General features: G+C 60.2%; 1 protein-coding gene across 1 annotated transcript in view; it reads left to right on the top strand.

Moving 5' to 3' along the window:
• The window catches only part of ZDHHC19 (zinc finger DHHC-type palmitoyltransferase 19), a 31,354-nt gene extending 17,114 nt beyond the window's left edge, over positions 1 to 14,240 (top strand). The window contains 5 exon segments of the mRNA XM_045585219.1: positions 2,080 to 2,165; positions 2,487 to 2,697; positions 11,888 to 11,947; positions 12,067 to 12,075; positions 14,145 to 14,240. Coding sequence (XP_045441175.1) covers positions 2,080 to 2,165; positions 2,487 to 2,697; positions 11,888 to 11,947; positions 12,067 to 12,075; positions 14,145 to 14,240 — 462 coding nt within the window.
• Positions 14,241 to 14,500: the final 260 nt, after the last annotated feature.

The following is a 14,500-nucleotide window of genomic DNA, read 5'->3' on the forward strand; positions in this document are numbered from 1 at the left end:
GCTGGGCAGGAAATGGGGTGAGGAGACACTTACTTGGTGTGGTCCTGGGGACTGTAAGGGCATTTGAAACCTGGGGTTGGGGCAGAAGACCCAGGTCTGGAGCCAGTGAGAAAGGACAGTTTGGAAACTTCAGAGCTGTTGCCTTCCATTCACATCTCAGAGGGTCCTCTATGGGGAGAGAGAGGAAGGTAGTCTGCTTTATTAATCAGTTCCTATGAATTTATTAAATAATATCATTCCTTTAAGCATTGAACCACAGACATTTTCCTACAGTTCATATGCATCTAATAAATCAACATTTATCTACACTAATAAAAGAGTAAGATGCAAATTGACCATACCTTCGGGACACCCACCAGCCCATCAGGAGTGTGTATGCAAATTAACCCAACAAAGATGGCAGGTTAATTTGCAAACACAGGCACTAAGCAGCTGGGGGCGGGATGCTTGCATCTTCGCCATGGCGATGACACAAGCTTCTGCAATGCCCCAGCCACTCCAGGCCTCTGGGCAGCGTGGGAAGGCAGAAAGGTGGCTCCAGACCAGAGTGAAGATGGTGCCGGCAGCCAGCGGAAGGAAGGCCCACTCTTGACGAATCTTCATGAATCAGGCCTCTAGTTTCTCTAGAATTCTGATTGTAAATTTGATCAAGCTCTTTGAGCCATTTAATTAAAACTGTGAATAGAAAGCCAATCTCCCTCCAATGCTTCAAGCATCTTTAAGTAGGCAACACTCAAAGCATCTCAGTGGTTAGTGCTGCTCTTTGGAGCCGTTCTTGACTTTTCCTACCCCAGGCGTCAGCTGCCCTGCGGGCAATCCTGTTTCCTTTGGGTGGAGAAGACTGTGGAAGATCAAAGTCTTAGTAACAGGGACGGGGGTGTGGGAGAGCTGGTGTGGGCACAGCTCTGGTTAGGACAAACATTTTGTAGCTAAGGCTCTTGAAATCTGAGTGAGACTTGGCTTATGCTGGGGAGTAAGATGGGCTCAGGAGGCCCAAGGAGGGAGGGACAGGGAAGAAGAGAACCTGGTCAAGAGTGCGCAGGGGCAGACTTGACCTTTCCTGCGCTGGGTGCTCAGACCTTCAGCCCAGGCGTCCCAGGGCCTTGTGGTTTTGGTCAGGAAAATAGGATAGGGCTCCATACAACCGCCCGTCCAGACAGTGAAATTCAGTGAAGCCACACGTTTAGAAAAAAACAAACACAAATGAGAGGTGAGCCAAGGCCTGTTTGGCTCAGTGGATAGAGCGTCAGCCTGCAGACTGAAAGGTCCCAGGTTCGATTCCAGTCAACCAAGGGCATGTACCGTGGTTGCGGGCACATCCCCAGTAGGAGATGTGCAGGAGGCAGCTGATTGATATCTCTCTCTCTCGTTGATGTTTCTAACTCTCTATCCCTCTCCTTTCTTCTCTGTAAAAAATCAATAAAATATATTGATATTTAAAACAAAAAACAGCCGAAACCGGTTTGGCTCAGTGGATAGAGCGTCGGCCTGCGGACTGAAGGGTCCCGGGTTTGATTCCGGTCAAGGGCATGTACATTGGTTGTGGGCACATCCCCAGTGGGGGGTGTGCAGGAGGCAGCTGGTCTCTCTCTCATCGACGTTTCTAGCTCTCTGTCCCTCTTCCTTCCTCTCTGTAAAAAAAAATCAATAAAATATATTTTGGAAAAAAACCAAAAAACAAAAACAAAAACAAAACAAAACAGAAAACAAACAATGAGAGGTGAGAAAGCAGAGAAGTGGGGGAGCAGGATGCGTGTGTATGGAACTGTCTTTGGAGCAGTTTGTCAGCCAGCGGCAGGTTTGAATGTCTACCCGGAAGGACGTAGGAGGAGAATGTGTGTGGCCAAAGGAGGCAGAGGCGGGCAGATGCTGTCAAAGGGGGTACCGGGGATGGGAAGGGTCCCTGAGAAGGCAGGCGAGGCGGGGCAGTGCCAGGGTTGCCCTCGGAGTTTGCAGCAGCCCCGGGCTGGGCTGGGCTGGGCTGGGCTGGGCTGGCGGGCTCAGGGAGGGAGGGCCAGGGGGTGGTCTGCCCAGTCCCGCTGGCTCTGAGCTCTTCTTCCTATCTACACCCCGCTCCAGTGCCGCGACCTGTGTGGATACAACCCCTTTGACCAGGGCTGCGCCAGCAACTGGTATTTAGCAATCTGTGCACCGCTGGGACCCAAGTAAGTTGGCAAACCGGAGGTCCAAGCAGTGGCACACGGGGCTGGTGGTGTGAGGGGGAGAAGCTGGGCCATCTCCCCGGGCCCCTTAGCACCGCTCCCAGACCCTCCCTCTCCGTTCTCTGAGGTTTCCCTCAGGGCTCTGTGGGAGCCCGGGAGCCTCCCTGCTTCCTTGCATTCTTGTCCTAAGACATGGAGGGGAGGGACCCGGCCGGCCGGACAAGACCGGCCCCAGCTCCCTGCAGGGCCAGGCCCTGGGCTGAGGAGGCATGGGGACCAGCCAGGGGGGCCAGCACCCCTTGTGCCAGGCTTGTTGCTCCCCAGGTACATGGCCAAGGCTGTCTTGCTGCAGAGAGTGGTGGAGCCGGACAGGGCGCTCTCGCTCTCGCAGAACCTGCATTGCCCAACGTGCCCCTGGGCTCTCGGCCCCGCAGCCGCCCAGGGGCCTGCCTCTGGCCAGCAGCCCCCACCTCCGGCTCTCCACAGGCCCGGGACTGCTCCCCCGGGGAGCGGGGAGGCTGCAGCCCCCCAGGAGGTGAGTGCGTGTGTGTGTGTGTGTGTGTGTGTGTGTGTGTGTGTGTGTGCTGGGAGAGGGGTGTGTGTGTGTGTGCTGGGAGAGGGGTGTGTGTGTGTGTATGTGTGTGTGTGTGTGTGCTGGGAGAGGGGTGTGTGTGTGTGTATGTGTGTGTGTGTGTGTGCTGGGAGAGGGGTGTGTGTGTGTATGTGTGTGTGTGTGTGCTGGGAGAGGGGTGTGTGTGTGTGTGTGTGTGTGTGTGCGCGCTGGGAGAGGGGTGTGTGTGTGTGTGTGTGTGTGTGTGTGCTGGGAGAGGGGTGTGTGTGTGTGTGTGTGTGCGCTGGGAGAGGGGTGTGTGTGTGTGTGTGTGTGTGTGTGTGTGCTGGGAGAGGGGTGTGTGTGTGTGTGTGTGTGTGTGTGCTGGGAGAGGGGTGTGTGTGTGTGTGTGTGTGTGTGTGTGCTGGGAGAGGGGTGTGTGTGTGTGTGTGTGTGTGCGCTGGGAGAGGGGTGTGTGTGTGTGTGCGCTGGGAGAGGGGTGTGTGTGTGTGTGTGTGTGTGTGTGCTGGGAGAGGGGTGTGTGTGTGTGTGTGTGTGTGCTGGGAGAGGGGTGTGTGTGTGTGTGTGTGTGTGCTGGGAGAGGGGTGTGTGTGTATGTGTGTGTGTGTGTGTGTGTGTGTGTGTGCTGGGAGAGGGGTGTATGTGTGTGTGTGTGTGTGTGTGCTGGGAGAGGGGTGTGTGTGTGTGTGTGTGTGCGCGCGCTGGGAGAGGGGTGCCTCCGCACTTACAGGTGCAGGGAGAGGGCTGGGGGAGCCCCCATCCCCCTGCTGGGCTGGCTGTGGAGCTGGAGCCCCCGGAGCTCCGGGGAGGGGCTTCCAGGAGGAGGAGTGCTGGGAGCGGGGCCACAGCCCCCGCCCCTGTAACACCGGGGGCTCCTGGACACACAGCCCGCCCCACTCCGGCTGGGCAGTCTTGGGCAGTCACTCAGCCTTCCGGAGCCTCAGTTTCCCCAGCTGTAATGAGGACTGGAACCAGCCCAGGGGCTTGCCAGTTAGGGGTCCGTTTCCTTTATTTAGAGTCATTGTTTTCCCCTGAAGCCCAGTAGATGAAACCTATGGAGGGAAGGCCTAGGAATGCACTGGGGCTGCCGGGACCTTCCAGGCTGCCAGCCCTCTCCCTTTGCTCGGTCCCGGGCGGGGAGAAGGCGGTGGACAGTTTCTGGGTCCCCGGCAGGACGCCCTGGGCGGGGGCGGGGGCGGGGGCGGGGAGAAGACCCCCAGCCCACGCCGTTCAGCTCCACGCAGGCCCAGCGCTGCTCCGGCCCCCGGAGGCCCCCCGATGAGGCTGCCCTGCGCCCCCCGCGATGCCGCAGGCCCCGCGCCCGGACCCCACCTCCTGAGCCCCGCCCCCCAAAGCCCATTAAACACCCCTCTCCTGCTGCGCATGGCTCTGCGGTGTGTGTCCCGGGTGGGAGGGGCCGGGCAAAGACCCGGGGGGGGGGGGCGGGGAGGGGGTCCAACACGAGTTGGCTCTGTGATCTTGGGCAAGACACTTGGATTTCTCCTTCTTAAGATGGGGTGACCAGCCGAGACCGGTTTGGCTCAGTGGATAGAGCTTCAGCCTGCGGACTGAAAGGTCCCGGGTTTAATTGCGTCAGGGGCGTGTGCCTTGGTTGCGGGCACATCCCCAGTGGGGGGGGGCGGGGGGTGCAGGGGGCAGCTGATCGATGTTTCTCTCTCATTGATGTTTCTAACTCTCTATCCCTCTCTCTTCTTCTCTGTAAAAATCAATAAAATATATTTAAAAAGAAAGAAAGAAAGAAAGAAAGATGAGGGAAATGACATTGTAGAGGCAAAATAATTAAAGAGAGAGAAAGAGAGAGAGAGAGAGAGAGAGAGAGAGAGAGAGAGAGAGAGAGAGAGAGAGAGAGAGAGATGGGGCGACCCTAAAAGCCGCAGGAGCTGTCCTGGCCGCCTCCCTGCGGGGCTGTCAGGGCTGTCAGCCTCTGGCAGGATCGGGCCCCGCCCTGCCACGCCAAGGTCTGGCTGCAGGGGGCGCCCGCCGCCTGGGAATTCGCCAAGCCTGGCCTGGTCCAACCCGAGGCGCTGGAGCTGCCTGGGTGGGTCAGCCCCCCCCCCCCCCCCCAATGCCTCGTCCCTGGAGGTGGAGAGTGGGGTCTTCTCCCTGGTCCAGCCCTGCTGCTTTCCTGCTAGGGGGGTCTCACTGGGTCCCTCCCTGCTGGTTGGTCAGGCCCTGTCCCTGGGGAGAGCCCTGGGTCCTGTGAGTCTGCCGGCCCCTGGAGGGGGTGGTGTATGCGGGAATATGCAGGCAACTGCCGCTCCCCTTGGACATAACGGCTCCTTCCTGAAAGGTGGTCAGGGGCTGGAGTGGGTGAGGCGGTTGGTGAAGACAGGTGGCACACAGCAGGCACACAATGAACGCAGCAGTATGATTATCGTTATTTTCTCCACCGCACGGCTAACAACACCCGGAGTTTCTCCAAAGACCCCTTCGCAGATTTACCTGGGCCCCCAGGCCGCCGACCCAGAATTATGGGGTGTAGCTGCCGTGCCCACCCCTCACTGTCCCGACTGGTTCAAGAGCTGGGTGGCTGGTCATCAGGACTTCACTTACTGGTGTTGAAAACAAGAAATCAACTGAGTAAACTTGAAGATCTGGTTGGCTTTTTTATATTTAATGTTTTTATTTTTACTTTAAATTTATTTTTAGTGAAAGAGGAGAAAGGAAGAGGAAGAGAGAGGAGAGGGACGGAGAGAGAGAGAGAGAGAGAGAGAGAGAGAGAGAGAGAGAGAGATCAAATATGAGGACATCGATCAGTGTGTGTGTTGGGGGGGGGAGGGTGAGAATTTGAATCGAAATTTTTAGCAAGTGCCCATGTGATCCTGCCATCCGGAATTCCAGGACCGCAGCCTTAGGAGGAGAGGATGGGGAGCAGCCACACGGCTTCCCTCGGAGCCGGGTGGAGACGGGGTGTGGTGAAGGTGAAGCAGTCAGACGGCACTATGGGGCCGTGGAGGTGGGTGTGCCTGTGTGCGCCTGACATGTGTGTGTGTGTGTGTGTGTGGGCAGGAGCTCATTCTCAGGTGACCTACCGTGCAGGGCGCTCCAGTGCCCACATGCGGGCTCTGAGAGGCGGCCTTTCCCTCCTCCCACTCCCCCAGCTGCGGCCCCAGGGCCCTTCCCTGGCCGCCCCGGCCGCCCCGGGCCCCTCTGGCTCTGGCTCTGGCTCTGCAGGCTCCTGCCAGCCTTGTGCAACCCCAGCCGCTCCAGCTATTTCTCATCGCCTTTGCCCTGGTCCCAGTGTCTCCCCAAACCCCCTGAGGCTCATGCTTTTTCTCAGCTCTCAGCTCCGCCTAACTCAGCACTGCCCCTGGGTTCTGGGAGGGTGCAGAGTGCTGCTCCCGCGAACAGAGGGCAGCCGGTGTGAGCCGTGCTGTAAGAGCTCAGGTGGCCGCGGGGAAAATGCCCGGAGCCTGCAGGTACGGGCACGGCTGTCGCAGCCCCAGGCCGCCCGGGAGGCCCGCTGCCCGTGGTCACATGACCGAGGAAGGAAGGTACGAGGCCTTTTCTCCCCGGAGCCTGGGTGTGCATGTGAAACACGGTCTGTGGGAGTCTCTTTGTCTGTGTTCAGGGGCACAGCCCAGCCCAGGCTGGTGAAACGGGCCCCCACAGAGCCCTCAGGCCCAGTCCCGAACGAGAGTCCCTGGGGTGGCCGGGGCCTGGGCCTGGGCCAGAGGGAGGGACCCAGGAACCTGGGCCACGGCCTGGAGGCGGGTATTGATGGAACCGGCTGGTTCGGGAGTGGCATCGACCTGGAGCCCCGCTGGGCAGGGGGCTGAGAAGGCCAGGCCCCAGGCCCACCCCCTCACTGTCCTGGCTGGTTCAGAGCTGGGTGGCTGGTCATCAGGACTTCACTTACTGGTGTTAGAAACAAGAATTCAACTGAGTAAACTTGAAGATCTAATCGGCTTTTTTTATATTTAACGTTTTTAAACTTTTAGTTTAAAGATTTTTAAAATTGATTTTTAGAGAAAGAGGAGGAAGGGAGAGGGAGAGACAGAGAGAAGAAGAAGAAAAAGAAGGAGAGAGAGAGAGAGAGAGAGAGAGAGAGAGAGAGAGAGAGAGAGGTATCAAATATGAAAACATCGATCAGCTGCCTCCTGTAAGCCTCCTGCCAAGGATAGAGCCCGAAACGCAGGCATGCGCCCTGACCAGGAATCGAACCAGCAGCCATTCTGTGCCCAGGACGACACCCAGCCAATGAGCCACACTGGCCAGGGCCTCATTGGCTCGATTACATGATTAATGAATTGCACAGCCTGCCCTCTGAGGGGCGGTATAAAAAGGAAGGTTTTTATAAGAAGAAGAATGGGGCCAGAGAGCTATGAGCCAAAGAAAAGAGAGATTACTTGGGGCCTCAATGTCTTTTGGGGGCAGGAAGAGCACAGGAGGGCTGTCACTCAGACTGCCTTTTCCTCCCCTGGGCGCCGGAGAGAGGGCCTCCCTGACAGATGGCATTGTTGGAGCTTGACAAGAAAACCCCGGGCTGGTGAGCCTGCTTTCTGGGGAGGTGGAGCTGCAGGCAGATCAGGTGTTAAGTCTACGTTGTGAGCCTGTGGTTTTGCCTTCAATACCAGGTCCCTGCCATCCGGCTACATGGGGGTTCTCCCGGCTCAGGCCTTGGACGTGCTGAGCCGGGGTGAGTCCGCGCCTTGACAGCAGAGCACAGATGTGACTTCCCTCAGGTGCTCAGAGGAGGCGGGACCCTCCTGCTGTTGGGGGAGGATCTGGGTCTCTGCAGTCCCCGCCAGCCTCAGATTCCTAGGATTTCGGCTCCTCTAGGGGTGGGTGGGACCTAACCCACCGCTCTTGTGGATCCCCCACCCCCTCTCTGCCATGCAGGGAGCTCTCAGATAGTCTTTCCTGCCAGGCGGGAGGCCTCCGAGAAGCTCACCCACCTTCCTTCCCTCCTCCCTCCCCATTTCGGTGGAACGTGCCCCCGTTCTCAGACGCGCCTCTGGAGTCCCGCTGACAGAAGGAGGCGTGTTGTCGGCGTCCATTGTTGGCCACGCTGCCCCTGCCTCCCCCGGGGCTGCAGCCACAGAGTGACCCCCCGCCCCCCGACGGGTAGCCCGGCAGCAGCCACCCCTCATCGCCTCCCTCGTGGACCTTCCAGAAGGTCAGGGCGTGTGGGCAGGGAAGAGCACTGAGCTGGGAGGAGTCACTCAGCTCACGTCTCCTCCTCCCACCTGGCCCAGGTTCGCTGTCCGTACACACAATGGCCATGGCTACCTCCCGGGGGGTCCCAGGGACTCGGGGGTCGCTCCACTGCCCCTGTGACAGGTGGGAGCTGGACGGGGCAGGGACTGCTTAGGGTGGGGATGACACGGTCTCAAGGCAGGGGGCACTCTCCGTCCTCCCAGGGGACCGTTGCAGAGGAGGAGGGACTCGGGCAGTGACCACGGGGCCCTGCCTCCCAGCCCCCGGGCCCCAGAGCCAGGCCCTGCATCTCGGCACCAGGCTTGGCATGCTGATAAGGAGTCTGGGCTTAACTCTGCCTCCAGCCCCGTGCTGGGAGCGATAAAGACGCCCTGCCGCCTCCCGCTGGGCCCTGCCCTGCCCGCCTCACCCAGGGGCCCTGCCGCGGGCTGAGGGTGGGGCAGGGCAGGGCCCGGTGGGGCAGAGGAGGTGGCGGCAGGGTCCTGACATCGGGGGCCAGAGTCCCAATACCTCGCAGGGCACAGGCCCCTGCCTGGCTGACCCCCCTGGGCGCCTGGGCACAGCGCCTGGCATCCCAGGTGGTGCTCCATCAGCACCGTGCCCTCCTCTTCAGCTCCTGCAGGCAGAGGACGTGGCCCTGGGCTGGAGGTGTGCCAGGGCCCCGGACTGGGTCACAGAACTTTTACTGAGCGCCTTCCGTGCCAGGTTCTGTGCTGAGTGGTTCCTGAGATCGCCTTTCTCCCTCCTCACAGCCCTCTGACGTCGTTGTTCTCGTGTTAGAGGCGAGAAAGCTCGCGCTGAGCAAACACCACTTCCCCAGGGGCACCTGCTGCCGCGTGGCATTGCCCCAGCCATGCCAGCCTTTCCCACCGCACTGAGCGCCACAGCCGCTCTGCCCTGGCATTCGGAGCCCTGCCGGCTTCCCCCAGAGATGGACACCAATCTCACAGCCCCTCGCCCAGGCTCGGGGTGCAGACGGACACCTACCTCACAGCCCCTCGCCCAGGCTCAGGGTGCAGACGGACACCTATCTCACAGCCCCTCGCCCAGGCTCGGGGTGCAGACGGACACCTATCTCACAGCCCCTCGCCCAGGCTCGGGGTGCAGACGGACACCTACCTCACAGCCCCTCGCCCATGCTCGGGGTGCAGACAGACACCCATCTCACAGCCCCTCGCCCAGGCTCGGGGTGCAGACAGACACCCATCTCACAGCCCCTCGCTCAGGCTCGGGGTGCAGACGGACACCCATCTCACAGCCCCTCGCCCAGGCTCGGGGTGCAGACGGACACTTATCTCACAGCCCCTCGCCCAGGCTCGGGGTGCAGACGGACACCTACCTCACAGCCCCTCGCCCAGGCTCGGGGTGCAGCGCAGGGGCAGAGACTGGCACGTGCGCTGGCCCATGGCAGGTGCGTCATCGACGGCATAGCGCGACCCAGGGGCCTCAGGGCGCCAGGCACATGGCGCAGCAGCCGCTCCCGCCCGGGGTGGTGTGGGTCTCCCAGCGGCCGGGCAGCAAAGGGGAAGGACGCTGCTTTGTAGAGGAGTTGGCGGTGAGATTTTACAGAAAGTCAGGCAGCATTGCTGCCCCCGGGCCCAAGGGGAATGGAGGCTGGGCTGAGAGTTCTGGTTAAGGCAGCACCTCCCTGCCCCGGCCGGTTTGGCTCAGTGGATAGAGTGTCGGCCTGCAGACTGAAGGGTCCCGAGTTCGATTCCTGTCAAGGGCATGTACCTCAGTTGCAGGCTCTTGGGCCCTGGTCAGGGGCTGCAGGAGGCAACCAATCGACATGTCTCTCTCACATCAGTGTTTCTCTCTGTCTCTCCTTCTCCCTTCTACTCTCTCTAAAAACCAATAAAAAAAAAATAGCCTTGGATGAGGATTAAAAAAAGAAAAAAGGCCGGGACCGGTTTGGCTCAATGGATAGAGCGTCGGCTTGGGGACTGAAAGGTCCCGGGTTCGATTCCGGTCAAGGGCATGTACCTTGGTTGCGGGCACATCCCCAGTAGGGGGTGTGCAAGAGGCAGCTGATCGATGACTCTCTCTCATCGATGTTTCTAACTCTCTATCTCTCTCCCTTCCTCTCTGTACAAAATCAATAAAATATATTAAAAAAAAAAGAAAAAAAAAAAAGAAAAAAGAAAGAAAGCACCTTGTTCCTGTTTTTGTGTGTGTGTGTGTGTGTGAGTGTGTGTGTGTGTGTGTGTTTGGAGGGGGGGGGGAATGGGCAGAGTGCCCCAGGCTGGGGGGGGCAGAGTGCCCCAGGCGGGGGGGGGGCAGAGTGCCCCAGGCGGGGGGGGCAGAGTGCCCCAGGCGGGGGGGCAGAGTGCCCCAGGCGGGGGGGGGCAGAGTGCCCCAGGCGGGGGGGGGGCAGAGTGCCCCAGGCTGAAGGAAGTCTATGGTGTTCTGAGCCCTGTGTCTGGGCCACACTGAGCGCCACTGCCCACAGCCCCTGCCCAGGCTGCCGTCTCCCCGCTGTCTCTCCCGGCCTGTCCGCCTCCCCTCTTCTCACCTTCCCATTCCTTCCTTTCTCTCCCCGTTCCCCCTCCTCCTCTCCTCACCGCCTGTCATGACCTTCCTACTCTCTGCCTCTGCCCCCACCCATCTTTCCTGGACTGCAGCTTCCAGGAACACAGCGTTAACCGTCTGACTTTCAAGTAGTAACTTTGAACTGAGATTCCTGGAAGCCCTCAGGCCGGTGTGGAACCCGCGAGCCCGGGGCCAGGCCTGCACAGGGCGCCTTTGTCTCGGACCCGGGCTTCCTCCTCCGCCAGGCACGCGTCCCGGCCGAGAGGGCCGCCTGCTTCGCTGCTGAAATCGGGGATTCCCAAACGGGCATCGCCTACGGGCTATCCAGCCCATTTCTCAGCGAGCAGGAGACGGGGAAGGGTCCTCAGGGCTTTCCCCAGATCACACGTCTCCACGTCTCCCGAGAGGCCAGGCGGCCGGGCCCAGGTCCCCGGCTGCTCAGCCTCAGCCGCCCCAGGTGAGGAGCCAGATGGGTCAGAGGCCTGCCTGGCCCCTCCCTCCCGGGGAGGCGAGTAGCTTGGCTCTGGTGACTAAAATCGCAACAGCGAGGACAAGAATAGCACCGGTTTGAATGCTGACTGCGGGCTGAGTGCTTGGCTTGTATTAGCCATGTGATCCTCAGAACAACTTGGGAGGAAGATGCTGCTGTCCTTTTATAAAATATATATATATGTGTGTGTATTTTATCTCAGAGAGAGAGAGAGAAGCATCAATGATGAGAGAGAAGCATCAAACAGCTGCCTCCTGCACGCCCCACACTGGGGATCAAGCCTGCCACCTGGGCATGGGCCCCGACGGGGAACACCAAACCGTGACCTCCTGGCTCACAGGCTGACGCCAACCACTGAGCCCTCGGGCCGGGCCCTCCTGTTCCTTTTGTGGACGTGAGCCTGGCTACATCTCCCTGTCGGCAAGCAGAGTTTTCCGAAGGATCCTCGCGGCTGCTCCTGCCCTGACTGCCAGGGGGCCCATGACGCAGGGACCAGCGGAGGACAGTCCTGGGTCTGAGGACAAGCCCTGAGGTGGACGGGGCCCTGGGCAGGACTTCTTCCGTGCCCCCGAGGGCCCTTTACCGGAACCTCCTCTGCCCCCTAGCAGTGGGGGTGGGGACCTTAGGTCACCAAGCGGGAGCACTGACCTCTGAGCAGGACCTTGGCCATCTGGCCAACAGGGAGGATACGGTACCTGTTCCCCCGGCCCTGGCAGAAGGGAGAGGCATGCTCCACACACACACACACACACACACACACACACACACACACACACACGGCCCTTTCCTGGCCCTGGCCGGCCGTGGGGCCGTGGAGAGAGCGCAGATTGGGCGGCAGGAGAGCCGGTGGGAAAGCAGGCTCTGGGTTCCTGGCGGTGGCTGGGAACGCGCCTGCCCCCCCCCCCCCCCCCCCCGAGCCGCTGTCCCACATCTGCCTCCCCTCTCCGCGGGCAGGTTGCCTGGCGCTCGGTGAAGACCCTGGACCTGGGCTTCCTGTGCAGCTGCACCGGGCGGGTGTGGGCGGCTGTCAGGGGAGCGGCGGGTGGAGGGTCAGCCTCGGGCTGGGGAGCCGGGCAGGAGTGTCTCCCTTTCCGTGTGGTCCCTGTCTCCCTCCTCTGGGCCTCCTTTTGCAGACTCTGGATGTGAGTCATTTAGAAGTGGCCGAGGATGGACCATCTTATTTTAAACCCCAGACAGGCTACGCCCGGGTCACACCTTCCGTGGGTGACTTCTCAGCTCCCTCTCTCTCCTACCAAGTGTCTGCCCTTGGGAAGGAGGCGGACGGACTCCGGGCAGGAACGTGGGCGCCTCTGCTCCCCGCTGGCACCGCCGTCCGTCAGCCGCCCCGGGCGCCTGGCCTCGGAGCGCCCTGGCGTGGCAGCTCTGAGAGCCTCCAGGCCTGGCTGCGCCCGGCTCCCTCTGAGCCCTCGGCCGGGACTTGGGCTGCACCCACCGCGGCCAGGAGTTCCTGTCGGCCTTGGACACGGTCCAGACCAGAAAGTAAAGGAGGTTTGTTCTCGGAGCAGAGGCCAGAAGGAGCCACACAGGAGGCTCTTTGCTTTGGAGTTGCAGCTTGAAAAGGTTTGCTTTCTTTAAATATCCTGCTGCAGGAAAGAAGCCCAAACCCAGACATTCCTGAAACACGAGTTCCAGGTGGCTTTAAAGGAGCAGTTTGTTTGGTTTCCGTCCCACCCGTTTCTGCCCAGGGAGTCTCCGGCCTGTGCCCGGGGCCGGAGGAGGGCCCACACCCATCCAGCCCCAAGGGCGGTTCCCTCAGCACCAGAGCCCGCCCGAGGGTCTCTGGTCACAGCCGGCCCCGGGCTGGGAGAGGGTCTGTGCACCTCCCATCAGGGAGGGAGGCCCCTGGTCCTCCTTCCTTAGCTGCGTTGACACTGGTGACCACACCCTCTTCCGTGAAAACCCTCTTTACCCTTGACCTCAGGAATCACACGCTCTCCTGGCTCTCCTGCTGACCTCCCAATGCTCCGCCTGTGCTTTTCCCTCTCACCCCTACCAGGAAGTCTTCCAGGCCCCCTCCTCCGGCCAGGCCCCTCTTGGAGAACTCACTCACCCCCGGCCCTCAGCGGTGCTGGGCCCGGCCAAGCCCCCATCTTCAGGCCCGAAGGCCCTGCCAGTGCAACCATGCTCTGGCCCGCATTTTCTTCTTTCCATTTCAGCTCTCCTGAGATATAATTGACAAATAAAATTTTCATATACTTAAAGTGTAAGCCTGGGCAGTGTGGCTCAGTGGTTGAGTGTTGACCCAGGAATCAGGGGGTCATGGTTTGATTCCCAGTCAGGGCACGTGCTGGGCTGTGGGCTTAGTCCCCAGTGTGGAGTGTGCAGGAGGCAGCTGATCAATGATTCTCTCTCATCATTGATGTTTCTCTCTCCTCCCCCCTTCCACTCTAAAACCAGTAAAAATATCTACAAATAAAAATCCTATATAATAAAAGCATAATATGCAAATTAACCAAACAGTGGAACCGCCTCCTGGATAACCATCCATGACCACACTATGACACCCACTGGTGCCAGGCCAGCCAAAGCAGGTGCAGTGCGATTGGTCCGGGGCCCAGCTATCACCCAGGATCGCCCACAGAGGGAGGTCTAGGCCACCAAGCGGTGGGCTATGGCGAATGGGCGGGGCCTCCCTCTGCGAGGGAAGCCTGTGCCAAGCCGGTGCCAGTAGCCGAGGGGAGGAAGGCCTACGCTTGCAGGAATTTCGTGTGTTGGGCCTCTAGTAAGTAAATAAAAGACTGGAAACAAATTTGTCAAATGCTCATGGTCATGAGCAAGTGTTTCCTAATCAGGGGGCTTCCGGGCGTTAGGACGCCTGGTTTTAGGCCCAGCGCTTCTGCGCCTGGCTGTGTGACCGACTGCAAAGCCCTTCCCGTCCCTGCGCCTTCCCCTCGTCTGTGAAATGAGGGTGAGAGCCAGGGATCTGGAGCTCCTTCCAGCTGTGCTGTGACCTGAGACCACGTAAGGCCGTCTCAGTGGCCTGGCTGGGGCTGTCTGCTTTGCTCTGGGCGCAGTGCCCAACCCACTGCACGCCCCCACCCCGCTGCACGCTCCCACCCCCACTGCATGTCCCCCTCCTGGAGGGCTCCTCGGTGGGAGGGAGAGGCCACCCACAGCCCGACCAGCTGTCCGGCACCTCTGATCTCAAATTAGAATCATGCCTCTCCTCTCTTCACACCGCTTACACCAGGCAATCCTGCAGCTGGTGACCGCGAACAGAGGGGGCTGTGGCCAGGGCTGCCGCCTCAGCCTCAGCCTCAGCCTCAGCCTCAGCCTCGGGGAGTGAGGGAGCTGGCCAGGCGGGGAGGCAGCAGGGATTGATTACCTGACCCGCTGGTATTAGACACGGTATGAGTTTCTGTAGGTGTCAGTGCACTGGTCCTCCACCGCAGCCCAGGGAGGGAAATTTGATTATCACCTCCCGGAGGAGGGAGGCCCGGAGAGGGAAACCATCGCCAGTCGCTCAGCTGGGAAGTGGGCTCAGGACTGGAGCCGGATGTCTTCTCAGGAGCCAGAAGCAGCTAGAGCCCGAGGCTGCTCCTCCGA

This window comes from Pipistrellus kuhlii, unplaced genomic scaffold, assembly GCF_014108245.1.
Source record: "Pipistrellus kuhlii isolate mPipKuh1 unplaced genomic scaffold, mPipKuh1.p scaffold_m20_p_2, whole genome shotgun sequence".
Classification (NCBI taxonomy): Eukaryota; Metazoa; Chordata; class Mammalia; order Chiroptera; family Vespertilionidae; genus Pipistrellus; species Pipistrellus kuhlii.